Raw genomic sequence first — 27,433 nt, 5'->3', positions numbered from 1 at the left:
GGCAGTGGAGATGGCTGTAACAGATTTGGTAATGATGGAAGCAACTTTGGAGGTAGCAGAAACTGTAATGATTTTGGCAATTAAAACAGTCAGCCTTCAAATTGTAGACCCATGAAAGGAGGAAATTTTGGAGGCAGAATCACTGGCCTCTACAGTGGTGGAGGCCAATACTTAACCAAACCACAAAACCAAGGTGGCTATGGCAGTTCCAGCAGCAGCAGTAGCTATGACAGTGGCAGGAGATTTTAATTACTGCCAGGAAACAAAGCTTAGCAGGAGAAGAGAGCCAGAAAAGTGGCAGGGAAGCTATGGATTACAACAGATTTATGAACTCAGCCAAGCACAGAGATGAGCTGCTACAAAGAAGACATGTTTCAGACAATACTAATGTGTTTGGGCATAAAACTCAAGGACTGTATTTGTGACTAATTGAATAGCAGGTTATTTTAGCTTCTATTTAGCTTCTGTTCTGGAAAGTATAAAGCATTCCAACAAAATATTTTAATGTAGATTTTTCTTGTACCCATGCTGTTGATTGCTAAATGTAATAATCTGGTCATGACACTGAATAAATGTGTCTTTTAAAAAATAATAAATAAACTTCATCCTATGAATAATGGGGAGCCATTTTATGGTTATGGTCAGTATAGTAACATGATTGTTGTTTGCATTTGTAAAGTGTGGCAAAAATTATTGTGTAGAGTCAACAATAGTTTTTGGCATATTTTAATAATGAGAATGGAGGAAGAAAAGGGAAAACCAGTGAGGATATAATTGCAGTATTTCAGAGACAAGGTGGTGGTGGATTGGACTGGCATAGTGGCAGAGGAGATGGAGAGGAGTGGATGAGTTCAAGTATATAGTAGAGGTAGAAGAGACCAAATTTGTTCATTTGTGGGATGAAGGAGATGAAAAAGAAGCATATGCAGGAAGGAAGGAGACTTGAGGCAGACAGGGAGATCATTTATCTTTTTTATTGAGGTGAAATTCACATAACATAAAATTAATCACTTTAAACTGAACAATTCAGTGCATTTGGTACATTGACAATGTTGTACAACCACTACTTCTATCTAGTCCAAAACATTTCCATCATCCCAAAATAAAACCTGTACCCATTAAACAGTTGCTTCTTGTCTCCCCTTCTTGCCCTTGCAGCCACCACACTGTGTTCTGTTTCTCTGGATTTGCCTATTCTGGATATTTCCTATAAATGGAATCATACAATATGTGACCTTTTGTGCCTTACTTTTTTTCAGGTAACATAACGTTTTCCAGGTTCATTCAGGTTTAGCATGGATTACTATTTCACAGTTTTTTATGGCTGAATATTTTTTAATATATATACCACAGTTTATCCATTTATCCACCGGTGGACATTTGGTTGGACTTTTGTTTCTACCTTTCAGCTATGATGATTAAATGGTGCTATGAACATTTGTGTATAGGAATTTGTTTAGAATCTGTTTTCAATTCTTTTGGGTGTATACCTAAATGTGGAATTATCAGGTCATATGTTAATTCTTTGTTTAGCTTTTTAAGTAATCACCAAACTGCTTTTCACAATGGCCGAATCATTTTATACTCCCACCAGCAGTGTGCAACTGTTCAAATCTCCCCACGTCCTCACCAACACTTGTTACTTTCTAACGTCTTCTTTTGGATATGCTAAAATGCCAGTGTGTTATGGAAGTGGAAATATAAAATGAGCTATTGGATATAAAGGTCTGGAGTTCAGAAGGAATGTTTGGCCTTGGAATAGTCAGCATACCAAGGGCATTTAAAAACATGAGAGAGGATGACATGGACAAGGAAAAGGTTATATAGATGGAGTGAAGAGGGCCTAGATGCTTGCTTAGAAGGACCTTGGGTATCTGGAGGGAAGACGAAGAGGAGCTGGCAAAGATCAAGGAGGACCAATTCAAAGATACCACCAAGGCAGCTTAGCAAATGAGAAACAGGAAGTTAGGATGTGTCCCCTCTCAAATATGTTCTGCTGAAGATCCAGGGAGTGCAATGAAGTTTTCTTCATTACCATCCATGGAACCAGTACTTTTAATATCTGAAAAGGCACATCTTAGGATCAGAAGACTCTTTGTCAAAGATTTTTCACAGATCTAGAAGATAGTACAAACAAAAGGAGAAAGACTATTTCCCATCTAGGTACCACTCAAAGCTTCTAATTTTGGTAATGAGGTGTCCATGTCTTAATCTTTGTAACCTATGAATTTATATGTTTCCCTTTCCTGGCAAATGGGACTTTGCAGATGTGATTAAATTAAGGATTTTGAGATGGGAAGATTATCCTGGATTATCTGGGTCGACAGAAAGTAATTACAAATGTCCTTACAAGAGATAGAGGGAGGAAGGCAGGTCAGAGACAGATTCAAAGATGTTACATTGCTTTTTTTGAAGATAGATGAAGGATTGAGACAAGGGAACTTTTTTTGAGGTGATGGAAATGTTCTACATTTTGATTGGTGGTTACACAACTGTACATGTTTGTCAAAACACACAGAACCGTACATCTCGAAAGGGTGACTTTTACTGTATGTAAGTTATATATCAGTAAACTTAAATTTTAAGAAAATTGAAGAAAAATATTCTACACTATAATTCATTACATCTGTAGTCCTTTGAACTACAAAGTAGTTCATATACTAATGAACTAATGGACTAAGCACTCAACCAATAAATAACCTAGCCCAATTTGGGGGCTCCTGTGTCATGTCGTTCACATATTTTTTTTCTGCTAACATAGCATGCTCATCTGCTTGCAGCTTTAAAATTCCTTTAATTGGAAGCGCATTGAGCGCTTCTCTTCTAAAAAGTTAAACAGTTGTTCTTCCTCAAGAAACAAGGGAAGGCACCAAAAGAATGGTGAAGTGGGGATGGGCTATCTATCAAATAGCCCCCAAGCACAGAAATATGTGGGAGGTTGGGGAGCAGCGGGGTGCAGGAATTTCTGCTTTGGAGCCCCGGGAGAAGCAGAGGAGCCTATAGAAGGTCATTATGTCAACAGATGTCAACTTAGTGTGGAGGGAATTTCCAACCCTGGATTGTTTAATATTAGACTTACGTAGTTAGGGCTGGCCTGGCATTAGCTTAATTAAAACACGAGTCAGATTACAGCTAGAAGGCGAGGCGCAGGCTGGCGGGGACCGTCAGCACCAACGCCGAGGTCAGCGCCCGGGCCACGCTCCCGCCCGGCCCTTCTCATTGGCCCCTGCCCGGCCGCCTCGGGCGCCCATTGGTCCGCTGCGACTCCCGCTTCCTATAAAGAGGCGGGCCGCGCGGGTCGGCAGGTGGCTCCTTGCCGCCGGGACCGGGGACCACCGCCGCTGATTTGTGGGTGCTGGGCCAGCGTGGGGAGGGGGCAGGCTCACTCTCCCAGGAAGTAACCACCCGTGGAGATCTGGATCTGGGGAGTCCCAGCTGTACCCCTGCGAGGACTCTTCTTTCTTCCTACCCTCTTTGGGAAGAAAAGACACAATCTTTGAGGGCCTGCTGTGTAAGGACAGACTCTCTACACATCATCTGATTTCACCTTCACGACAGCCCCTGTAAGGTGGGTATTTCTTGCATTTTTACATTTCCCGGGAAGTTCTGAGTTGAACTCAAGTCTGTGTGACTCCTCTGTGTTAGCAAACAATAAATGCATTCTTCTTCCTTTCCTTCCTCTTGACCAAATAGCAACATCTCTTCTTTCCTTTTCCCAATAAGGGAACCGTCCCTTGGAGATCTCCAAAGAAAAGGGCATTTCAGATGCAAAGCCTCTTAGCATCACACCTACCTTTATCACCTGCACCCTAACCCAGTACAGGTCTGCAATTGACAAATAGTGATAGTAGTTCAGATCCAACCTTGCTACTGACATTTGGTTTTCAGTGGTTTAAAATTAATTCCCCATCCCCACTGATGTTCTAGTCTAGTTGGCTTGGGGGAAAAACTGAAGTTGAATTTTCGAATCTATCCAGTAAAAGTTTATGCCCATCAATTAATTCTCAAAGAAGGGTGGAATTCATTTATTTGTTTTATTTATTATTTTTAAAGACTTTATTTTTTTACTCATGAGAGACACACACAGAGAGAGGCAGAGACACAGGCAGAGGGAGAAGCAGGCTCCCTGCAAGGAGCCCAGGGTGGGACTCGATCCCGAATCCCAGAATCATGCCCTGGGCCAAAGGCAGACGCTCAACCGCTGAGCCATCCAGGCACCACATTTATTGTTTTAAAAGTAGATGTGAGCACAGCTTAAAGTAACCAGAGGTGTTTCTGCAAAGCCATAACCTGTGGTTTATGAATTTCAATACTAGAGTTCATATTAGCTTATCTTCAGGTGGGATGTGTCTTCTATTTTCATTTTCCTCACCAGTGCCTTTATTTCCTAGGAAAATGTTGTTCATGGGCACTGTTTTCTTTTCTATTTCATCTCCACTTTCATTCTCATTCCTTTCTCCCTGTCATAAAAGAAAAACAAGATTCTATGGAAGATTCTCTCCATCCTCACCAGTCCTTCTCATGGCTTTTAGTTCTGTCTTCAAACAGCATCTGTGCTTTCAAAATATTTCAATTTGATAGTGCTTTGGGCTTCTTAGATTAGGTAAATTTAAATTATACTTGTTATTGACTAAACTTATGGGAGAGAAGAGTCAATGTAAACACCTTGACCTCTACTCTTTGTGTATAGTAAATATTTAATTAACGTATCCTTCACCCTTCTCTGCCCTAGCCCACTGATGAGATGTTGGTGGCAAAACTAGATCCATTCCAGAACCAGGGAAAGAGGAGAGAATTATGAAACCCAAAAGGATAGAGTGAAACCAGTCATGACTGTTACTACCTTTTAACAATGGCTCCTAGAGGAGCTTAAGGACCAATTTTGAAATGTGAAAGGAAATCTTTATATAGTTTTATACAAAGAGTTGCATTCTAAACTCTGAGAGATTGTTGAAGGATGAACTGTCAGGAGATCTGAAAATCTGTCAGTTTTCCCACTGACTGGCAAAAATCACCTTTATTTACTGTTCTCTGATCTTTGTTCCCAGTTGTTGAAATTTGCTTTCATTATGAAACATGGTGGTGGGCTAAGAAGTAGCTTAGATTTGCAGAATCCTTTTTCTTCAGCACATTGTAGTGACAATATCCAGGAAAATGGGGACTTAGTAAATATAGGTTGACTAGAGTCTTCATTTGTTTACAAATGAATTTCTAAATTATTCACTTGAGATTTGGAACTTAATATATTTTAGGGGTTTCATAGTAAATAAACTAATGAAACTGAAAATCACTTTAAGACAAAAGAATACTTACATTTCATGCCATAAAACTATATTTACATCTTTCAAAATGCTTAACAACCAGGGCAAGAAAAGTTCTTAGCCAGAGGATTTTAGAATGTCAATTTTATTACATTTAACATTTTATCTTTTTTTGAAGACAGGGAAATTCGGGATGCGCTTCCCATTTTTAGAGCTAGTATTTATTGAAGACTTCGTGTAAGTCAGCAACTGTTCTAATGGTTTTATACATTATATATATATATTATACATATAATCCTCCTTACAACCATGAGATTGGTGTCAGTTAGCCTCCCTCCAATTTTGCAAATAAGGACATTTACGCACATAGAAATTAAAACTTGTCTAGATGGGTTTGTAGATGAATTTGTTACTAGCAATTTGCCGTATGATTTTATACTTCTTATTGTTTGCGTCTGCACTCTATAGGACAAAATCAACCATACTCTGTGTGGAAAAAAAGTCTATGGCCTTTTAATGATAGTTAGATACATTTCTCCAAAGGTTTCACGTTTTAAAATATATTTTGAGAATGCATCCCTGAATTTTTAGCCCGAGAGCTACCAGTTCTGAATTTCCTGTATACTTTGTATACTGTATACTTTGTTTACCAAAGGATCAGTTTCTTTGAAGCTGAAAGTCTCTTTTAGAATCTCTTGTTTCTCATCCATAAATCCTTCCTGATCAGACTTATGGATGGGCCGGAAGCCATATCCATTTATCTTTATTTTTTTAAAGATCTATTTATTTATTCATTATAGACAGAGAGAGGCAGAAACACAGTAGGAGGGAGAAGCAGGCTCCATGCCAGGAGCCCGATGCAGGACTCGATCCTGGGACTCCAAAATCAGGTCCTGGGCCAAAGGCAGGCGCCAAACTGCTGAGCCACCCAGGGATCCCTCCATTTATCTTTAGGATATTCGTTACAGGGTGGAAAATGGTGGTTGGGGGGATGGTATGCTTCTCAGATATCATAGCTGGGATCTCAGCTTATTGGAAAGTCTGTTTCTCCCTCTTCCTCTCCCTCATACATAAGTCTGTGAATCAATTGGAGGCAAATTGTCTTGTTTTTAAATCTTTACTGCCTTAACGCTATGCTACTTTATTCACATGAATGTGCTTGGGTTGAAATTTCATTTATTTTACCATTATTAAAGTCAGGTCACAGAAAAATCCGGATTATTATTAAGCTTAATCAGTCTTTTGGTTTTATAGTATTTGGCATAAAGATTGTTTCAGCTACAGAGAATTAATTGACACAATTAAAAACATTTAAGCAGTTTTGATTTTAAACTCAGTGAATCAATAGGTATGGGTTAAACTTTGAATTATAGCTCTGTCTTTTTTTGATGCCCAAAATAGCTTTGTTTCTTCTGTGGGGGAAAACATCAGAATACTAAGCCACATCATGTGTTTTAAAATGTGTGAGAGGGGCGCCTGGGTGGCTCAGTTGGTTAAGCATCAGACTCTTGATTTCAGCTTAAGTCATGATCTCAGGGTTGTGGGATTGAGCCCCTTATTGGGCTCCATGCTGGGCATGGAGCCTGCTTAAGATTCCCTCTTGCCCTCTCTTAAACAAACAAACAACAAACAAACAAACAAACAAAGTGTGTGAGATAGTTTTGGATGTTGTGAGTTCCAGTGAATCGTTTTGGTAACTTTGTTATGTTAGAAAGGTTAAGTAACATACCCAAGGTCATATACTAATAAACATCAGACCAATAAACAGATATGTCTGACTTCACATTCCAAATATTTCCATACACTGTTTAGTAATATAAATAGGTGCCTGAGAAGATGCCAAGGTAGATGTCTAGTTCATCTTCTGAGAAGACAGCTTTCAACTAAATGCCAGGAATTTTATTCTACCTGTGGTGTTTCTGCACATAATCAAATACTCACTGAAACAGAACTATAACTACACCAGTGACCATTGCTATGAATGGGAGGTTTATGGTATGGCAATCTTGAACACTGAGGGGAATGGACTTAGGGAGGCCTGGGAAGGCTTCCGTGAGTCAGTGAAGTTTGAGTTGTGGGGGATTGGACCCAGTTTATCTGGCTTCAAGCCCAGAGCAGCATATTATTCCTGTTCTGGGTGGTACTGCTGCAGGCTTGGAGCAGTTAGTGCAAGCAGATGAAAGACAGTGGAATTGGTTATATCAACTTAAGTTGTTAAGGATTAATTCCACTGGAACTCCAACATGAAACTAGGCAATTAGGAAAATTAATAATGAAAAGAAAACCGGTAGGAATAAATCCTCAAAATGCTGTTTTCATTTTTATTTTTATTTTTTTTAATTTTTTATTGGTGTTCAATTTACTAACATACAGAATAACCCCCAGTGCCCGTCACCCATTGCTGTTTTCATTTTTAAATCCAGATCTTATTTCTCAAGCGTATTTTCTCTGTTGAAAGTTATATTCCACTTTCATCCCTCACAATATCCTTACCTCCCCCAACACGCACACACCAGAGTTGGATCCATAATCATATAACTCTTGTAGGCTAATGTTTAAAAGGCTTATTGGCCTTCCAGAGTCCACTGCCTGGAGGATTCCAAGTCAGAGAAGAAAGAAGATACTTATATGGAGCCAGAATTCTAGTGGCTAGCCATTATCCTTGTGGTCCCCATGTGTCCAGTGCTGCCCAGGCTCTTGAATTTATGAAATGAATAGAAGGTCTTGTTCTGAAGCGGTTTGATGCCTTGTTGAAAGACAAGACATGCATGAATAAAACATTCAAGACCCAGTATAATAAAGTGATGAAAGTGTAGGGGGAAAGTAAGCTTTTATAGAGGAAGAGTGCTCAGTTCAGGCCACAGTAGGAAGACTGCAAGAAGCCAGTGGGCATGACTCACACCCTGCAGGAATTGAATTAGGAAAAAAGAAAAAGGAAACCAGTAACATGCATTGTATGCCTATTATAGTCTAGGGTTGATAGGCAATGTTTTATCTTATGTTGGTCTCATTACAGTCTTGCAAAGCATATCTACAAATCCACATCTCACAGGTGAGGAAATTAGAACTCAGAGAGTGTTATCAAATATTGTCTTAAGTTTCAAATATTATCAAATATAGTCTATATTGCACAACTTCTTTTTTAGACCTCTCTATTTTCATACTTTGTTTTAGAGAACGACACCAAATTCATCATGATTGAAGACAATAAGGAAAACAAAGATAATTCCTTAGAAAGAGGAAGAGCGACTCTCATTTTTTCCTTGAAGAATGAAGTTGGTGGACTTATAAAAGCACTAAAAATCTTCCAGGTAAGCAGTCTGCATATTTTTGCATAATACTCTTCTCAAATGAGTCTCTAAAATTATATTTAAAATGTGAATTATTATAAATTCTTCAGAGATGCGTGGCAGAAATTTCTTAAGCAGTTTAGTTTCTAAAATATTGCTCGATTCTAACAAATGGGCAAGAGATACAAGCCATTTACAGAAGAGAAGATACAAATAGCTAATAAAGAAATAGGGAAAGAAAGATTCACTTTGTGGATTTCAGAAAAGCCAATTTTAATTAAATAGAATATTAAAAATTTAATATTATTTAATGACATTAATGATATATTTAATCATATTTTTAAGATATCAAAATAATAAAGATTCTACAGTTATACTGTTCCCTACCGTCAAAGCTTCAGTGCATTTGGGACTTAAATACACCTTTGGTGTGAGGATAAATTGGTATAATAGGGAAGGAAGCAATACGTATTAGTAGCCTTAAAATGTTCACATATTTTGACCCAGTAATTCCATTTCCATAAATCCATCTTTTAACTTTTTTTCTTGAGAGAGCGGTGTACGCATGCTGAGTGTGTGTGTATGGGAGAGGTAGAGGGAGAGGGAGAGGGAGAGAGAGAATCTCAAGCAGGCTCCCCACCTAGTGTGGAACCCATTGGTGGGGGGCGGGAGGTAGGATGGGAGGAAGGTGGGGGAAGCCTCAATCTCATGACTCTGAGATCATGACCTGAGTTGAAATTAAGAAATCAGACACTGACTGGACGGAGCCACCGAGGCACCCCTTCATAGCTCCTCATTTTTAAGTCTAATTTATTTTGTTAATCTTAGGGCAAAGGGTTGAGTTAATCATACACATCAAATTATGTGTAGGCTTATCATCATCAATTCATACAACCTCCTCCTGTTTTATTTCATTATTCTATTCAATCTCCATTTCTCTCTTCTGATAGACAGCTGCTCTGATATGTTTGATCTGTACATGGAATTATTTTTATGTGTACTTTAGAATATGTAGAGTTTTTGTGTGTGCATGTATTAGCAAATTATGTAATTTTTATTTAGGGTATCTTTTTTATTTTATTTTTTATTTTTTTATTATTTTTTTTTACTCAGCACTATGTTTTTAAGACCTACCCATACAGCTCTGTATCCATCTCATTTTACTTACCCTCAGCCTTTAGGAGGCAACTATTTCCAACCCTTTTAACTATATTTTCTATAATTTACTTCCATGTTTTTTTGTTTGTTTGTTTTGAAGATTTAAAGTAATGTCTACACTGAAGGTGGGGCTCAAACTGACAGCCTCGAGATCAAGAGTCCCATGCTTTACCAACTGAGCCAGTCAGGTGCCCCTACTTCTATGTTTACAAACAATATGCTTTTTATGCTATTTCATGATTTTTTGGTTTATGGATATTAGCTATTACCTAATGATTTCCTATAATGGAAGTAAAGACTTAGCTTTTTTGACACAGCTTCCTTTCCAGTGGCCCTCTCAACTTCCCTTCCTCCCATCTTCCCAATGTAGTTAGGTCCTAGATTTTGGCTATGCCAGTCTTTAGTGTGTTCATTCTTCAGATTATATATGTCTTACTCAAAGAAGATCCATGTTATCCATTATTCTGACTTCCTTTTTGGTAAATAGGATTACAATTTAGGGTTTAAAAGCATGGGCTATAGAGCAGGACAGCTTGAGTTTGAATTCCAGCTCTGATACCTTTTAGCTATGTGTCTTTGGGCAAACTGCTTAACTTCTCCGTGGCTATTTCTGTAATTGAAATACATGATAGGAAATGTCTCACTTATTACTTCTACTTTGTGTAAATTTTCCCGGATCTTCTTGACTAAATTTTTCTTCCAGATGGAATTTTAAATTATTTAGTTACATTTCCTCACCAAATTCCATCAAGATTTTGATTTTGATAGTATTCAATTTAGAGTAATTGAGGAAAAATTGACATTTTACATCTTTGTCTCCAAAAACGTAATTTAGCTTTATATTTATTCACGTCATCATTCAGAAAACATTTATGAATGCATTCTTAATGTAAATATTAACAAGAAATAGATTAAACTCTACTTTTAAAAAAGTTTAATTTTAATTCAAATATAGTTAATGCACAGTGTGATATGAGTTTCAGGTACAATATACTGATTCAACACTTTCATACATCACTCAGTGCTCATCACAACAAACGCACTCCTAATCCCCTTCATATATTTCACTCATCCCCCTGGCCCACTTCCCCTCTGTAGTTAAGAGTGTGTTTCTTGGTTTGTTTCTTTTTTTCCCCTTTGATTGCTTGTTTTATTTCTTAAATTCCACATGAGTGAGATCATATGGTATTTATCTTCCTCTGACTTATTTTGCTTAGCCTTATACTCTCTAGTTCTATCCATGTCGGTGCAAATGGCAAGATTTCATTATTTTTCTATGGCTGAATAATATTCTATTATAGGTATATACCACATTTTCTCTATCCATTCATCAATAAATGGAAACTTGGGCTACTTCCATAGTTTGGCTGTTATAAACAATGCTGCAGGAGGCATAGGGGTGTATGTAACCCGCTGAATTAGTGTTTTTATATCTTTTGTGTAAATACCTAGTAGTGCAATTGCTGGATTTTAGGGTAGTTCAATTTTTAACTTTTTGAGCAACCTCCATGCTGTTTTTCAGGGTGGCTACACCAGTTTGCATTTTCACCAACAATGCAAGGTTTCTTTTTCCCTCCACATCCTCTCCAACACTTGTTGTTTCTTGTGTTTTTGATACTAGCCATTCTGATAACTGTGAGGTGATATCTCATGTGGTTTTGATTTGCATTTCTCTGATGATGAGTGATATTAAATATCTTTTCATGTGTGTGTTGGCCATCTGGATGTCTTCTTTGGAGAAACGTCTGTTCATGTCTTCTGCCTATTTTAAAATTTGAATTATTTTATTTTTGGGGTGTTGAGTTCTATCAATTCTTTATATATTTTGGATACTTACTCTGTATCAGATGTGTCATTTGCAAATATCTTCTTCCATTCAGTAGGTTGCCTTTTAGTTTTTTTGGTTGTTTCCTTTGCTGTGCAGAAGAAGCTCTTTATTTTGATGTAGTCCCAATAGTTTATTTTTGCTTTTATTTCCCTTGCCTCAGGAGATATAGCTAGAAAAATATGTCAGAAACTCTCTTTTACTTCTGATCAACTCTAGTATATTTTGTAACTGGCTTTCTTCTATTGATTCCATGATAAAATCTGTGTTCCAGGATAAATCCTGCCTATTCCAATTTCCCAACATTTTAAATACTCTTTTTTTCCTGTTGGTTCATGTTCCTAATAATTCTTACTTATCTTTACCTTTGCATTTACAGCTCTGTCTGTTTGGAATCCTCCTTCTTCCCTTCTGCCTACTCTATCTATTCTTTAAGACTCATCTCAGTTCCTGTCTGCTGCATGGAAATGTCTACTTTCTCTAGCCCATAATGCTTTTTCCCAGAATATCTACTACACCTAAATACTTACTACTTGTATTTTCTCTTAGCCTTACATGTGTTAGCCAACTAGATTATAAGCTCCTTGTATGTCTTGCTTTTCATTTGTATGCTTCACAGCTCTTACCTGGCTACATAGGTATTCACCAAGTTAATTCAAATTGAACTTGTTAGTGTTGAAAATCAGCTATTCTAACCTTATTTTTTTTAGATATTGGGTAATTTGTTCTTATGTTTCATTATTATGCCACTGGTGCTGGTCCTCAGCTATCCAAATTGGTAAGGGAAGATATCCTCCTCCCACAGGTTTGCACATATGGCACCCAGCTTGGGCTGGCATGGGAAGAGAGCAGAAGAAGCAATCTGCTTCAGCTGGTTACTAAGTTTGTAGCTTAAGAGATTTGAGGTATTAAATACTCTGTTCAAGCTGTTCATCTAATTTTATTAAATGCATATTCGCAAAGGAAACTTTCCTTTCTAAAGGGCTGACATTAATATCACTTTTTAAAAAAGATGTTATTTATTTATTCATGGGAGACACACAGAGAGAGAGGCAGAGACATAGGCAGAGGGAGAAGCAGGCTCCCTGTGGGGAGCCGGATGTGGGACCCGATCCCAGGACCCCAGGATCATGACTTGAGCCAAAGGCAGACACTCAACCACTGAGCCACCCAGGTGCTCCTAATATCACTTTTTGAAAACACTTATTTATAAGAATTTTTGAAAGGTTCTTTTTATCTAGGAAATTTGGTATATTGATTTGAGGCCATTCATTTCTGGCAATTTGAGAGACTTCTAGTGGGTGTCATTTTATTAGTTTCTGGAGGGTGTGATAAATTTTTCAAAGTTTTTTGAGCAGTACTTAATATTTAAGGGGAATTATTTTGCTGTTGATAGCACTAAAAACAGCCTTCTTCTATTTTGACTATCACCATAAGCATAGAATTGATTTTTTAGTGGTAATGAAAGTAATGAGCTCAGAGACTATTACCTTTTCTGAAGTTTTCCTATGTATTTTTACTCTCTGCTTTACACAGGAGAAGCATGTGAACCTATTACATATTGAGTCCCGAAAATCAAAGAGAAGAAGCTCAGAATTTGAGATTTTTGTTGACTGTGATATCAACAGAGAACAATTGAATGATATTTTTCATCTGTTGAAGTCCCACACTAACGTTCTCTCTGTGAATCCACCAGATAATTTTACTGCGAAGGAAGATGGTAAGTTTGAAAAGTGAAAATCCCACTCAGAAGATTAAGTACATAATGTATGTCCAATATTATATTTATCTTGAAGGCACAGAAATAAAAATAAAACACAGTCTCTTCAAATTGGTTACAGCCTGATAGTGAAGGGAGCACAAAATGTAATTGCTCAAAATACTATCGAACAATTATAAAGTAACATTTTATCAAGTGTGAGAGAAGTGAAAGGGAAACCTTGGGTCTAAGAATTCAGAATAGTTAGAAATTACGTTTTCTCAGTTTCCAAATCATCAAGCATTTCTTAATTTCACAAACCTTCAATTTACAATCCCTGCATACTTAAAAATTACCACAAGGCTTAGCATCTGGCAGATATTAAATGAATATTCAAATTTGTTGAGAATATTGACAGTTGCTGACAACTATGATGTAAATACACTCTTTACACAGTCGTCCCTGTCCCCACTCCCACTAAAAGCAAATGAAAAGCAACAAAGCCTCCTAAGGTTTCAGATGAGTAAGATCTTCTGTTGTGAAAAAAATCCTTGTCATTTACTTGGCACAAAAGATAAAAGGATAATTCAACCACATTTTACATATGGTATGGAACATGCACAATATTGGGGTGTAATCAGGGCTGGTACACATCTGTTATGTATTTGTGTGGCTGTGTAAGTTATTAAAATACTAATATGCTTCCATTTCTGAGTGGCAGATAGCTGCTTCCCTGAGTCCCTTGAGCGTCCCACCATGCCTGAAGCCCATTTGCTCCAGATGCTACTCTAGGAGTCCCAGGCCCACCACAAACAACCAAAGGGTTAATATCTGGTGGAGCAGGAGCTTAGGATGCTGCTTGTATCTATTTTGAGTGATTGGTGCCTCTGTGGTATTTGTGGTTAAATCTCTTGACTATCACTTTTGGATATGTTAAAAAGAATATGAGAGCTAGAACAAGAAGGATTGAATTCTAGTCCTCTCTCTTCCAGTAGAAATGAATTGCCTTAGACAAATTACTTTACCTCTCTGAGCTTTGGTTACCCCATCTATAAAATGAAGAGTTTTTTTAGGGGCTAAATGGTTCAGTTGATATTTAGGGAACACCAACTTGTGTCAGTTATTTCTACTAAGAAACAGATATACAAATACATACATACATACATATATGTGTGTGTGTGTATATATATATATACATATATATATATATACAGATATAAACTGATATGTTTTAGAGAATCAGAAACACAGTGTCATAGGATCCCAGAGGACAGAGAATTAGCTCTACCTGCAGGGTCAGGGAAGGTCTTGTAGGAGGAGAAGGATATTCTCAGGAAAATTAGAAGGATGGGGTGGAGCAGGAAGTGGGAGTAGGATATAGGTATTCCAGGCAGGAGAACAACATGTGCAAAACCCCAGTGTTACAGGAGGGCTGCATGTCTGAGAGGAGGTGAGAGATCAAATTGGCAAAGACAAAATGATTTCTAAGATCATTTGCATCAACAAAAAGAAATGTTGAAAGTCCTTATTATAGTTGCACCTTGGTGTGCAAAGTTGTATACCTTACTCTGTTTTTTTAAAAGATAGTTAAATATGTAGCTTACAAATTTTTTGTACTTAAAATCTATTCCTGAAGTATAGCATTTCTTCAATACTAAGAAAATCAAGGCTCAAAAATGTTTTGAACTCAAAAATTTTGAATGAAATTTACTTATTAGAAATAGAGCAATTTATTTGTATAAATTTTGCCTCAAAGTACAAGCTAAAATTAAAAATTTTATCCAGATGTATTTATGAATTTCTTAATTTCTTTTTCCTTATTGCCTTCCTTTAAGATCATCTCTTCAACTGTTAGTGGTTTTGTATTTTGCAGGTATGGAAACTGTTCCTTGGTTTCCAATGAAGATTTCTGACCTGGACCATTGTGCCAACAGAGTTCTGATGTATGGATCTGAACTGGATGCAGATCATCCTGTAAATATTTTTAATAAATCTTTTCATGAAAATAATTTAAAGCAAACTAAAAATTAAGACAAATTATTTTCTTTTTTGGAGACTGCACTTATTCTAGACTAAACAGGATCTTGTTTTAATCTGGATTTCAGGAAGTCTCCATAGTCCTGGGGAATCCAGACTAACTGCCTGAAGCGCAGCTAACTTCACTGACTCTGAAACACCTGTCCTATGTCTGTCATTCCTATTAATAAGAGCTATTCCAAGAATTATGCTAAAATCAAGACAATATCTGCAGCAATTTTTGTTGAAGTGGGTATAGATTATTAGAAAGGAGGGTAAGGATAAGAAGGAGAAACACTTAACTACCCACGCTGTCCAGCATGACTAGTTTATTAGGAAGTTGAAATAGGATGTTGGATCCTTGGAAAATTATATGGGACATAGTACAGGCATGAGCTGGAGAATCAGTAAGCGCAGAGCATTAAGGTTGCTTGTGGAGTCTTATGGTCCTGGGAGGGTGGAGAAAAAGAGTGCAATTTTAGAGTCATATGCACCAGGACTTTGATCTGCCACTTAGTAGCTCTGTTCATTGCCCGTGTATCTTCTTAGACAGCCCTCAGCTGATGCACCCACATTGTTCTATAATATCTTAGTGAGCAATTTATTAATTCCAATTGCACTTGCTCTCAAGGCATTTGCAGCCTAGTTGGAAAGATAAAGCACACATCTGTAAATAAACATGAGATTAAATTGTGAAAAGTGCTAAGTAGCATGAACAAATTGCTTTGAGAGGCACGCAAGAAGGCAAACACTTCTAGTTGAAGAGATCAGAGAAAGGCAACATTTTAACTAGGCCTGAAAGGAGTTTGGCAGGAAAGAGATGGTGAGGAAGGATAGTTCATTGCAACATGAGCAAAGGTTCAAAGGCAAGAAAATCTGGAGCATGGTTATGGAGAGGTAACTAAATAACTATTTCTGCTCTACTACCAAGTGCTACTGATTTTTACCTCCTAAATATTGCTTAAATTTGTTCTTTATTTATTCCTATTACCACACCTTTAATTCACCCCCCAGCCTCCAGCTTAACACCTCCAACCCATCCTCCTCATAGTCCCTAGAAGGATCTAAAACCTTAGTATGGTCATTATCCCTTTTCTGCCTAAAGCTCACCAATGATACCTAGGTACCTATCTAAGAAAATTGAAAACATATATTCATGTAAAAACTTCTACACAGATGTTCATAGCAGCTTTGTTCATAATAACAAAAAAGTGGACACAACCTAGACATTCATCCATTGATTAATAGATAAAGTGTGATATGTCGATAAAATGGAATATTATGATAAAAAAATGTGAAATGTTGATACATGCATTCTACAACGTGGATGAACCTTGAAAACTGATTGTAAGAGAAGCTGGTTACAAAAGGCCATGTGTGTTATATGATTCCTTTTATACAAAATATCCAGAATACACGAATTCATAGAAACAGAAAGTAGATTAGTAGTTGTTGGGGGCTGGAGATGAAGGGAAATGGGGAGAATCCATGAATGAGTATGATGTTTCTTTTGGGGAGAAACATTTTCTGAAATTATAGTGGAGGTCATTGCATAAGCCCATGAGTGTACTAAAAATCACTACATTGTACACTTAAAAATTTTAGGCTGTGTGTATTATATCTCAATAAAGCATTTAAAAAAATCATCAATGGCTTCCCATTACCCAAAAACTGAAGTCCAAGCTATTTCAGACCTTTATTAGCAGACCTCAAGCCAATTTGCCCCATGCTCCTTGTTCTCTCCAAGCTCCAGCTCACATTTCCTTAGGTACATCATGTTGTCTTTCTTCACCGTCATCAGTACTGTCCTTTCTGTCCTTTCCCACCCAGCTATCCCCACTCCTTTTCTGAGACTTAGCTTGGGAGTCATCATTGGGAAATCTTCCCTGACTCCCCCCAACTGCCCTCTTTCACATACTGTGGATTAAGAGTTTCATTTTTGAGTTCCAGTGGCATCGTGGCATATCTCTAATAAGGCAATTGTCATACTGTTTCATAATAATTGGTTGATGTAAACTCCTTGGAGACTCAGATTGTGCTTTGTTCATATTTGTTTCTCTGGATTTTAGCACAAGGCCAGGTACTTGGTAGGGGTTTGTAAATCCGTGTTAGAGAGATGAGTCTCATTTTCTCTTTTCAAGTGTCTTCCCTTTCTTTCCTCTATAGCATTATTGGCTGTTTTCTCCTGGGCTTTGCTTTTTTGAAGTCTATTTTATCTATTTAAAAAAATTTTTTCTAGGTGTAAATTATTTTCTTTTTATTATCATTGTTTGCTTTTATAAATAGGACTATGTTTACAGTTTGTGATAAAATCTAAGGCTAGATTTAGTTGTCATGATTTCATGTTTTATTAATTACTATTTTATTGTTAATTACTATTACAGAGAATATAGCTGAAGATATACTCAAATGATTAAGAAAAAAAACTCACTTGGAAAAGAATTGTGCATTTAAGTAGGATGCTTTTCTTATTCCTTAAATCATTTTACTTTTGTACCCACTATGGGATTTTTGTATCTAGAGTATCTTTATTTCAGTAGCCACAATAGTATAAAGCTTTCATATAACATTGACTTTAAAAATGATCATGAGGGATGCCTGGGTGGCTCAGTGGTTGAGCGTCTGCCTTTGGCTTAAGTCGTGATTCTGGGATCCTGGGATGGAGTCCTGCGTGATTCCGGGATCCTGGGATGGAGTCCTGCATCGGGCTCCCCACAGGGAGCTTGCTTCTCCCTCTACCTATGTCTCTGCCTCCCTCTGTTTCTCTTATGAATAAATAAATAGAATCTTTAAAAAAAATCATGAATTTCTAGACAGTACTTGCTTAAAATAGCAATGATGTAGCCCTAAAGGGGTTATATCATAGCTCAAGTAATAATGAACTGTTCCCTAAATATCATTTGTCAAGTATTTTTTAGTATGAATATTTAAAAACTTTTCTTTAATTATCAGGGCTTCAAAGACAATGTCTACCGTAAAAGACGAAAGTATTTTGCAGACTTGGCTATGAACTATAAACAGTAAGTATATTATAAAAATAACTTATTCAGCTTTGAAATAATAGAATAAAAGAATAGAGCAAATTATGCTCATTTAGTAAATAAAAGGTAAGTGCTGCTGTTTATTGAATGCTAATTTAAAATAACTTCTCTTTGTCTCATTAGTGGAGACCCCATTCCCAAGGTTGAATTCACTGAAGAGGAGATTAAGACCTGGGGAACTGTGTTCCAAGAGCTCAACAAACTTTACCCAACCCATGCCTGCAGAGAGTATCTCAAAAACTTACCTTTGCTTTCTAAATATTGTGGATACCGGGAAGATAACATCCCACAATTGGAAGATGTCTCAAACTTTTTAAAAGGTAATGCATGAGTTAATCTTTTGTTAAGGGGAATGTTAACTCTGTAATCATGATAGAATTTTTAATGAAGGAATAAAGTTCAAGTGTAGGGGAGGTCAGAATTTTCCTTACTCTGTTCTGGAGTATTAGACCCAGTATTGGGCATTCCTTTGAAGAGGGGCAGTCATGATCTGGAGCAAGTGCATAGGAAAATGAGAGGATTATAAGGGGCTTGGAAAATGTATTATATAAATAAAATTTGAAAGACAGGGTGTTTAACCTGGAGATTTAAGGGACATTATAGCTTTATTTAAATACTAGATGATCATCTTGTGGAATAGAAGCAATACTATGTGACCCTAAGTAAATGATAATTGGATAGAAACTATAAGCTTTTAGCTCAAAATGGAGAAGATCTTGCTAAAAAAAAAAAAGCCATTTGAAGATGGAACAGGCTCATGGGATGGTTATTTCTGCATTCCTGGAGGTTTTCGTGCAAAAGCTCTACACCCACTTGTCGGGGATGTGGTAGAGGAGATTCAAGCTCTTTGGGGGAAGATTGGAATAAGTGGCCTCTGAAGCTCCTTTTCACAGTAAGACTCTGTAATTTTCCCAAGGAAGAATGTGCTAGTAGAAGCATCAACAAAGAGTAAGGAAGGACAGTGTTTTTCCTTTTCATTCCTCAGGCTTATTTGGTTTAGGCTTCCTTATTTCTTCTAGCTAGTATAGGAAGTAAAATGAGGAGTGATCTCCAGGGTTTATAATATGTAAGAAAAATAAATATCCCCTTTGATCTCAGCAGACTAGAACCTTAGGAACAAATAGAAGTTATGTTTCTCACTCAAAGGGAGTTTAGTTTATTTCCATCATGATCTGGAATTCCTTTCTTTGAATTTCTTATACAGACCATCATAAAAATCTACATGTCTATTCAACTCTATAATTATTAGTCAGTCATTATGCACAAAACTAATAAAAAACCAAGCAGGAAAAGGCACTATAGTTTTATAAGGGAAGAACTCATATATAAATGGTTCCTATAAAAACTAGATTTAAAAAAGTGATTAAGGATGACAGAGAACCAATGCACATGACCTCACGCACGGGTCTTACAAAGATGGGCAAGCATATGCTACAGAAGTTATCAAATTAAATTTGCTTGAGATTTGGAGGAAATATTTTGTTGTGGATACAAAGCTGAAAGCTGTTCACTTGGGGGTCTGGAGCGTGAGCTGGCTGCAGAACATGTTGGTAAATGTGTTTCAAGGGAAATTGTCAAAGAGGGAAATCAAACCTAAATGACAGTTCAAACAAAACACCAGTGGGAAGGAGTTCCCTGCACTGTCAAATATGGTGGCCCCTAGACACATGTGGTTGTTTAAAAAATTCACATTATGCTGAGTGAAATAAGTCAATCAGAGAAGGACAATCATCATATGGTTTCACTGATATGGGGAATATAAGAAATAGTGAAAGGGATTATAAGGGAAAGGAGGGAAACTGAGTGAGAAAAATTAGAGAGAGACAAACCATGAAAGACTCCTAACTCTGGGAAAACAAAGGGTTGCAGAAGGGGAGGTTGGTGGGGGGATGGGGTGACTAGGGTGATTGGGTGACAGGTACTAGGGAGGGCACTTGATGGGATGAGCACTAGGTGTTATACTCTATGTTGGCAAATTGAATTTAAATAAAAAAATTAAAAATTCACATTAATGTAAACCAAAATGTTAGTTTTCTAGCCACACTAGCCACATTTCAAGTGTTTAATAGCCACATGTGGTTAGTGGCTACCCCATTGTAACCTAGAGATAGAACATTTCCATTATTGTGGAGAGTTCTGTTGGACGATGAAGTCTAATCTATCAAAGTGGGAGAATCCGAGTATAAAAGCAACTGGGCGGAATTGGAAGAACAGAGGGCGAGGGTTTGAAATGAACAGCAAGAGTGGAGCTTATAGAGGCCCTCTGAGTTGTTGCTGCCCTGCCGGCAGGCCTCTTTTACAGAGTGCATGTAGTCTTAGCTGTTGGTGGATAGAAGAGCATCATCCGATTTAGATAGAATAAACTTTGCAAGAGGTAGTACTGGCTTAAAGTGGCATAAATTAGGAAGTGGTTCTGATCTATATTAATAGACCTTGTTAGTTTTTTCTTATTTTTTTTTTTTAAAGGAAGTAAGGTTGCCTAGGAGATATTCTAAACAGTTTGGGGAGACAGCAAGGTAGAATATAAGGAGAATTTTATCATCTACTGTGTAATTTTGGGCACATTATTGAGTCTCTGAGCCTCAGTTTTACAGTTGTCACAAGGAGAAGAATAAACTAGCTCAAATTGTATACATGAAAAGAGATGTGATATGTAAGGTCTAACTCAATGCCTGACCTACAGTAAGTGCTTAATAATGATTACTTCCCCTTTGTATACACATGATAAATTTAGTTTCCATGTTCTCCCTCAAACTGTTACTGGGACCCACTGGTGGTATTAAAATGTTGCAGTAAATGGTCTGTTTGGGTGAAGATTTTCTTCATTTTCTCCTTTGGTTTGCAGAGCGCACAGGTTTTTCCATCCGTCCCGTGGCTGGTTACTTATCACCAAGAGATTTCTTATCAGGTTTAGCCTTCCGAGTTTTTCACTGTACACAGTACGTGAGACACAGTTCAGACCCTCTCTATACCCCAGAGCCGTGAGTATTTCTGCTTTAGCATTCATTCATTAAATAGTTATTTGTCATAATGGTACTTCCTTCAGGCGTTTTGTGTGAAGATTAAATGAATGAACATGTGTAAAGCAACTAGAACAGTGCCTGGCACATAATACATGCTCCATGCTCTAGATATATTAGCCATTATCATTACCATTATTATTATTATTCTACTTCTTTCTTTATCATTACTATTATTAATTGACAACCTGTTACCTATTAGGTACCAGGTGCTATTCTAAGCATGAGGAGTATAAAAAAATCAGACAAAAATTTCTGCCTTCATAGAATTTTTATTCTAATGGGGGATAGAGATAATAAACAAGTATATATATATATATTAAGTATTTATATACACATATATACAAACACACACACACACATATATATGTAAAGCAGAGAAAGGGGAAAGAGGTGTATGTGAGAAGTGTTTCTGTTTTGAAAAGGGTGATCAGACAAGGAGTCACTGAGAAAGTGACATTTGAGCAGAGACCTGATTTGGTGGGGGGTGTGGGGGAGGACATGTCTATGGATATCTTATGTGTATATGTTTGTGAGTGGCCTTGGTTTTGAACCAAAATAGTTTCTTTACTAAATTGCTAGTGTCTTTTGTGGTCCATTTCCAGAGGAATACCACCTGAATAAAAGTGCAATCAGATTTTGGTTTGATTGAATTGTTGATCATGTATTTTTATGAGACATAAGCATCACAGGGTGACAAACTTGTACCTCTTTTTCAGAGATACTTGCCATGAACTCTTAGGTCATGTCCCCCTTTTGGCTGAACCTAGTTTTGCTCAATTCTCCCAAGAAATTGGCCTGGCTTCCCTTGGAGCTTCAGAGGAGGCTGTTCAAAAACTGGCAACGGTATAAATCAGAAAATAGCTGTATAGATTAGTAATTCTGATGGGGGGGAGATGTGAGTGTCAGTTTAAAAGTGCATATTCAAGACGATTGTTAGAAAATTTGTCTTTGCTCATATTATTTTAATTTAAATAATCTCAGTAGGATTAAATGAGGGCATAAAATTTTAAAGTTCATCAAAAGGAGACATGGGCTTTAAGAAAAGGTAGAGTTCAATAATGTTAATTGTTTGTAGATCTTTTTCCAGCAAAAACAATAGGTTCTTTGAAAACGATGCTAGAAATGTTTTTGAGCACTAGATACAAGACATCGTGCTGGAAATACAAAGATGAGTAAGGCCTGGTTCCTGCCTTCAAGGAATTTGTACACAACTTGAGGAAGCAGTCCTGTTAAAATGCGGTGAACTCTACAGAGAAGTTCAGGCAGAGTGTTCAGGGAGGGCAGAGAACTGCTTGGGGAAGGTTCCATGAAAGAACATCTGGACTAGCCCAGGGAAGATGCGTCATGTTTTCATCTGCCAGAAAGGCAGCAACATCTCAGGATGAGGGCACACAAGGAAAGACAAGGAGGTGCTTGTTGTATCTGGGGAAATGACAAGAAACCAAGTGTGTTAGGGTGGGGGAGGTAGTATGAAAAAGGCTAGATGATTAGAACAGTGCTTCTCAAATTATGATTTGGGGACCCCCTGGTGTTCCTGGAATCCTTGTACAGGGTCCTTGAGTGAAAGATCCACTCAGAGTGCAAAGTGGATTTCAGTATAAGAGCTAAAGTTCATTGATATGGTTTCAGATCCCACATGGTAGCTGAACTTTAAGAAATTGCCACTTAATGAGTTTTGATGTAGGGTCAAAAAAGAATATCCACAATTACCTGAAAAGGCTATCGCAACACATAGCCTTCTTCCAACTACTTAATCTGTGTGAGGCTGAATTTCTTCATATACTTTAACCAAAACAACATATTGCAATAGATTAAATATAGAAGCAGATATGAGAATCCATCTTGTTTTTCCAGCCAGACATTTGGGAACAACGTAAAACAATGCCTCTTTCCTGACCCTTTTTTGATTTGTGTAATATAGTTACTTTGCATTAAATTGTTGTGCTACCACAGCATAAATGGTTTATTACATTTTATGGTAACATAATTAGTAAACATATACATGTTTTCACTTTTGACTTTTACTGTAGTAAATATAGTGGGCTGTAACCCATATCAACAAAAGGTCCTTTGGGTCCTAAGTAATTTTTAAGAGCATATAGGAGTCTTGGGAATAACAGTTTGAGAAGTGCTAGTTTAGAAGAGGCCAGATTGTAGAAATACTTGGGAACTGGTCTGGGAATCTTGAACTTTATGCCAGGGCACTGTAGGTCAGTGACTCAGAGTTGCACTTTGTTTTAAATTGAGTTATTCAAGATGTGAAAGTAATATTAATGTCCTTTTGCAGTGCTACTTTTTTACTGTGGAGTTTGGTCTCTGTAAGCAAGACGGGCAGCTGCGAGTCTTTGGTGCTGGATTACTTTCTTCCATCAGTGAACTTAAAGTAAGAACCATAAATCTCTCTATGTAGCCATGTTCACTTAATATAATTGATACAACCTGCAAGAATTTTTGTATTTAAACAAGTGCATGCTGTGAGAAATGCTTGGTGAGCAGTAAACATTACTCAAGACAATTTTCTCTATTTCTCAGGTTTATAGGGCTACCCTAATTTTTTTTTATTTATATGTGGAATTTAATTACTTAATTTTTTCTTTTTAAATATGATTTTTTAAAATTTTTATTTATTTATGATAGTCACACAGAGAGAGAGAGGCAGAGACACAGGCAGAGAGAGAAGCAGGCTCCATGCACCGGGAGCCCGACGTGGGATCCGATCCCGGGTCTCCAGGATCGCGCCCTGTGCCAAAGGCAGGCGCCAAACCGCTGCGCCACCCAGGGATCCCCTAATTTTTTCTTTTTAAGTATAGTTGACACACTATAGACATTTTATTTATTTATTTATTTATTTATTTATTTATTTATTTATTTCTAAGAGATAGAGCACCAGCATGGGGAGGGATAGAGGGAGAGGGAGAGAACGAGAATCCCCAAGCAGACTCCCTGCTGAGTGTGGAGCCTGATTCGGGGCTTGACCCCAGGAGCCCAAGATCAGCCGTTTACCTGACTGGGCCACCCAGGTGCCCCAATATACATATCTTTGAAACAAAAAGTATTTTAAAACTTTTGCCTACAAAATCTTGCTGTTCCCTCACCACTTTTAGTGTGCTAGCAAAAACTTCTCCTAAATTCCATGGACTTCTTTGAGAATTATTATTTATCCAATTAAGGAATGAACTTATGTTTGTTGAGTAACAGATGCGTGTGAAATACTGTCCATGGTACTTCTTGCTTTTAGGAGTCTACCACCTGATGGTGGGTACAAGTCATGTACAGGAATAACTAGGGCAGGCTAGGAAGTAGCCATCATAATGCAGGAATATACATAAATAAAGATTGTTGGGTACCTCTTACATGGAAAGTATGTTAGAACAAAGCCATGGAGATGAATCTTGGTGAATAGCAAGCCGTTTGTCTTTCTGGTATATTGTAGGTTAAATAATGCTGTAGGAAATATGTTTGGAATTATAGGTTGGGGCCATTGCATTAGTACATTCAGTGGTGTGCTGATTCTGGTGGTTGTGTTTGGGATGCGAGCCATGAAATTAGATGGTATTCTTTGATTCACTGACTCTTTGTCTTCTAGCATTCACTTTCTGGACATGCCAAAGTAAAGCCCTTTGATCCTAAGATTACCTGCAAACAGGAGTGTCTCATCACAACTTTTCAGGATGTCTACTTTGTATCTGAAAGCTTTGAAGATGCAAAGGAGAAGATGAGGTAAAGCATATCTTTCTCATGACTTAACTTTCCTCTGCAAAAGATAGGTGCAGTAATGGTAACAAATCACAGAAGTAAGCAGCTGGATAATTAGAAGCCTATGAGGTACCTTCTGCCTAGAACATATCTCCCTTTCACAACAAATATTTAGAGTATGTTGTTTATGGTGATGTTTGGTGATTGCATATATGAATCAGATACATTGAGAAACTGGTTTCTTCCCATCAGAGTTTATAATCTATTAGGAAAAATAAGCTATATGCAAATTACTATATAATAGCATAGAAAGCCTTAGAGAGATACAGATGCAACTTTGTTCTCCATTTTATTTGGGAGCAATTTATTCCAGATGGGGGAACAGGGAAAACTTAATGGCATCTGAGAAAGCACTTCAAGGATAAATAGGATTTAGATATGTTAAGTTTTAGGTTAAGGGACAGCATAAAAAAGGTAAGGGAGGTGGAAAACTTTGAGTGTAATGCAATAGAGCTATGCTTTAACTATTTTTAACTATTTTAAATATTTTATTTAATTTTAAATATTTTATCTACTTATTTAGAGAGCACATGCAAATGTGGGGAGGGGCAAAGGGAGAGGGAGAGAGAATCTCAAGCAAACTCCACACTGAGCATGGAGCTTGATCTCACCACCCTGAGATGAGCCATTATCAAGAGTCAGGTGCTCAACCAACTGAGCCACCATGCGCCCTGCTATACTTTAACTATTAATCAGCTAAGTGTGGTGTTAAGAAAGGAGGACATTGGAGACAAAAACTACTCAGGAGATTTTTGTAATACTTCAGGTGAAAAGAAGAGCCTGGGCCAAGACAGAGGTAGTAGAGGAAAGGACTATAGAAGCAGAATCAAAAAAACATTTGATGGAAGAGGTCTGAGGTCACATTGTGAGATCATTGTGGGATGGATGGGGGTTTAAGACATGCTCCTTTGTCTTCCAGGGATTTTCTGTTACTTGGGGAGCTAGGCAAGGCACAGAGCCAAATAATAATACCAGCAGGGTTTCCTCTAGCCCAGATGACCCCTTTGTGCACACTTGAAGAAGAGGTTCCCTTCTGGGTAGACCAGGTGGATTGCAAGCTGCTTTTCAGTCCTTTCTCAGGTATAGTTGTCCTCAGCTGTGTTCCTAGGGGTCCTGAACACACCTGTTCTCTAAATGGGAGTTTCAAATGTTGACTTGATAAAGAGGGCAGGGCTTGGATGCATGAATAAAGGATAGAAGTTAGGTCATTTGAGAGAAGCCTGGAGAATGACATTGTAAACAGAAAGAATGTCTATGTGCAGAAGGCAGGACTGTTCTGGTCTGTTTCTGGGCATGTGTGCACAGGTGTATAGGTGTATAGGTGTATTTATGTAAATCATGGCTGAAGGGTCTGTCACTAGGTGGTCAAGTGCTGCCATTGTCTACTGATAAAGCTACTGTAGTTGGTCTCCTTACTGTAGCCAATTAAAGTCATCCACAGGATCTTCTCCTAGCAATGCAAGGGGTGGGGGAAATGCGTCTAGAACAATTTTAGGTATCCCGCCTGTGTAGGATTCCAGGGGATCTCTGCACATGCTACGTAGGGAAGTAGGTCAGATTGGTTGTGTGAACAGCTAATAAGGATTTGTCTTTCTTCTAGTGTATGAAATAAGTTTGCTGTTGCTCACTCAGTTTTCATCCTCTGCCTCCTAGAAATTGGTTGCCTCTTATTTGTTTTCTTAAATAGAGAATTTACCAAAACAATTAAGCGTCCGTTTGGAGTGAAGTATAATCCATATACACGGAGTATTCAGATCTTGAAAGACACCAAGAGCATAACCAGCGCCATGAGTGAGCTGCAGCATGATCTTGATGTTGTCAGTGATGCCCTTGCGAAGGTCAGCAGACAGCCAAGCATCTGATCCTGAGTGACCGTCAGTTCAGAGGCCTGTGGGCCAGCTCCTGCTTTTCTTGAAAACCTGGTTGTGGAGGGACAGCAGCCAAACAATATTCTCTGCTCCCATTCTTTAATTAGTTCTTTGGAAATTTGTACTTGGATACTCTATGCCACTACCGATTATCTTTTTGGTAACATCTTTAGTGAAATATGATTTATATATTGTACAATTCACCAACCACTCATTTTTTTTATAGAGAAGTTTTTCTGACCCCATGGATAGATCTAATACCAACTTGATTCTCTTTTCCCTAATCCTTCTTGAATAAAATGACCTTTACGATCACTTAAAATTCCTTGATGGGTATTATGGAGCTGACCCATATTGTTATCTAAGATCCTTTCATTTCTAAAGTATCTTACTTATCATTGGATTCGTGTCAAGTTTGATCACATTCACAGCCCTAAATTTAATAGAGGACCAGCTGTCTCCACTGCTAGCGTGGGTGGAAATATAGAAGCCTTTG

General features: G+C 37.7%; 1 protein-coding gene across 1 annotated transcript; it reads left to right on the top strand.

Moving 5' to 3' along the window:
* Window positions 1-8,455: 8,455 nt before the first annotated feature.
* On the top strand, window positions 8,456-26,931 carry TPH1 (tryptophan hydroxylase 1). Its single transcript, NM_001197191.1, has 10 exons — window positions 8,456-8,572; window positions 13,071-13,254; window positions 15,107-15,207; window positions 18,202-18,269; window positions 18,414-18,610; window positions 21,136-21,271; window positions 22,030-22,156; window positions 23,601-23,696; window positions 24,900-25,033; window positions 26,757-26,931. The coding sequence occupies exons 1-10, from the start codon at window positions 8,456-8,458 to the stop codon at window positions 26,929-26,931; spliced, it is 1,335 nt and encodes a 444-aa protein (NP_001184120.1).
* The last annotated feature ends 502 nt before the right edge of the window (window positions 26,932-27,433 follow it).

The sequence above is a fragment of the Canis lupus genome, chromosome 21 (genome assembly GCF_011100685.1).
Source record: "Canis lupus familiaris isolate Mischka breed German Shepherd chromosome 21, alternate assembly UU_Cfam_GSD_1.0, whole genome shotgun sequence".
Lineage (NCBI taxonomy): Eukaryota > Metazoa > Chordata > Mammalia > Carnivora > Canidae > Canis > Canis lupus.
The sequence above is the reverse complement of the archived record's forward strand: the minus strand, read 5'-3'. Positions and strand labels throughout refer to the sequence as shown.

Excerpts from the sequence above, each read along its gene's own strand:
- TPH1 (NM_001197191.1), top strand. The coding sequence starts at position 8,456 with ATGATTGAAGACAATAAGGAAAACAAAGATAATTCCTTAGAAAGAGGA. Across the intron at positions 15,208-18,201 it reads AACTGGATGCAGATCATCCT|GGCTTCAAAGACAATGTCTA; the intron begins GTAAATATTTTT and ends TTTAATTATCAG. Across the intron at positions 18,270-18,413 it reads TTGGCTATGAACTATAAACA|TGGAGACCCCATTCCCAAGG; the intron begins GTAAGTATATTA and ends TTGTCTCATTAG.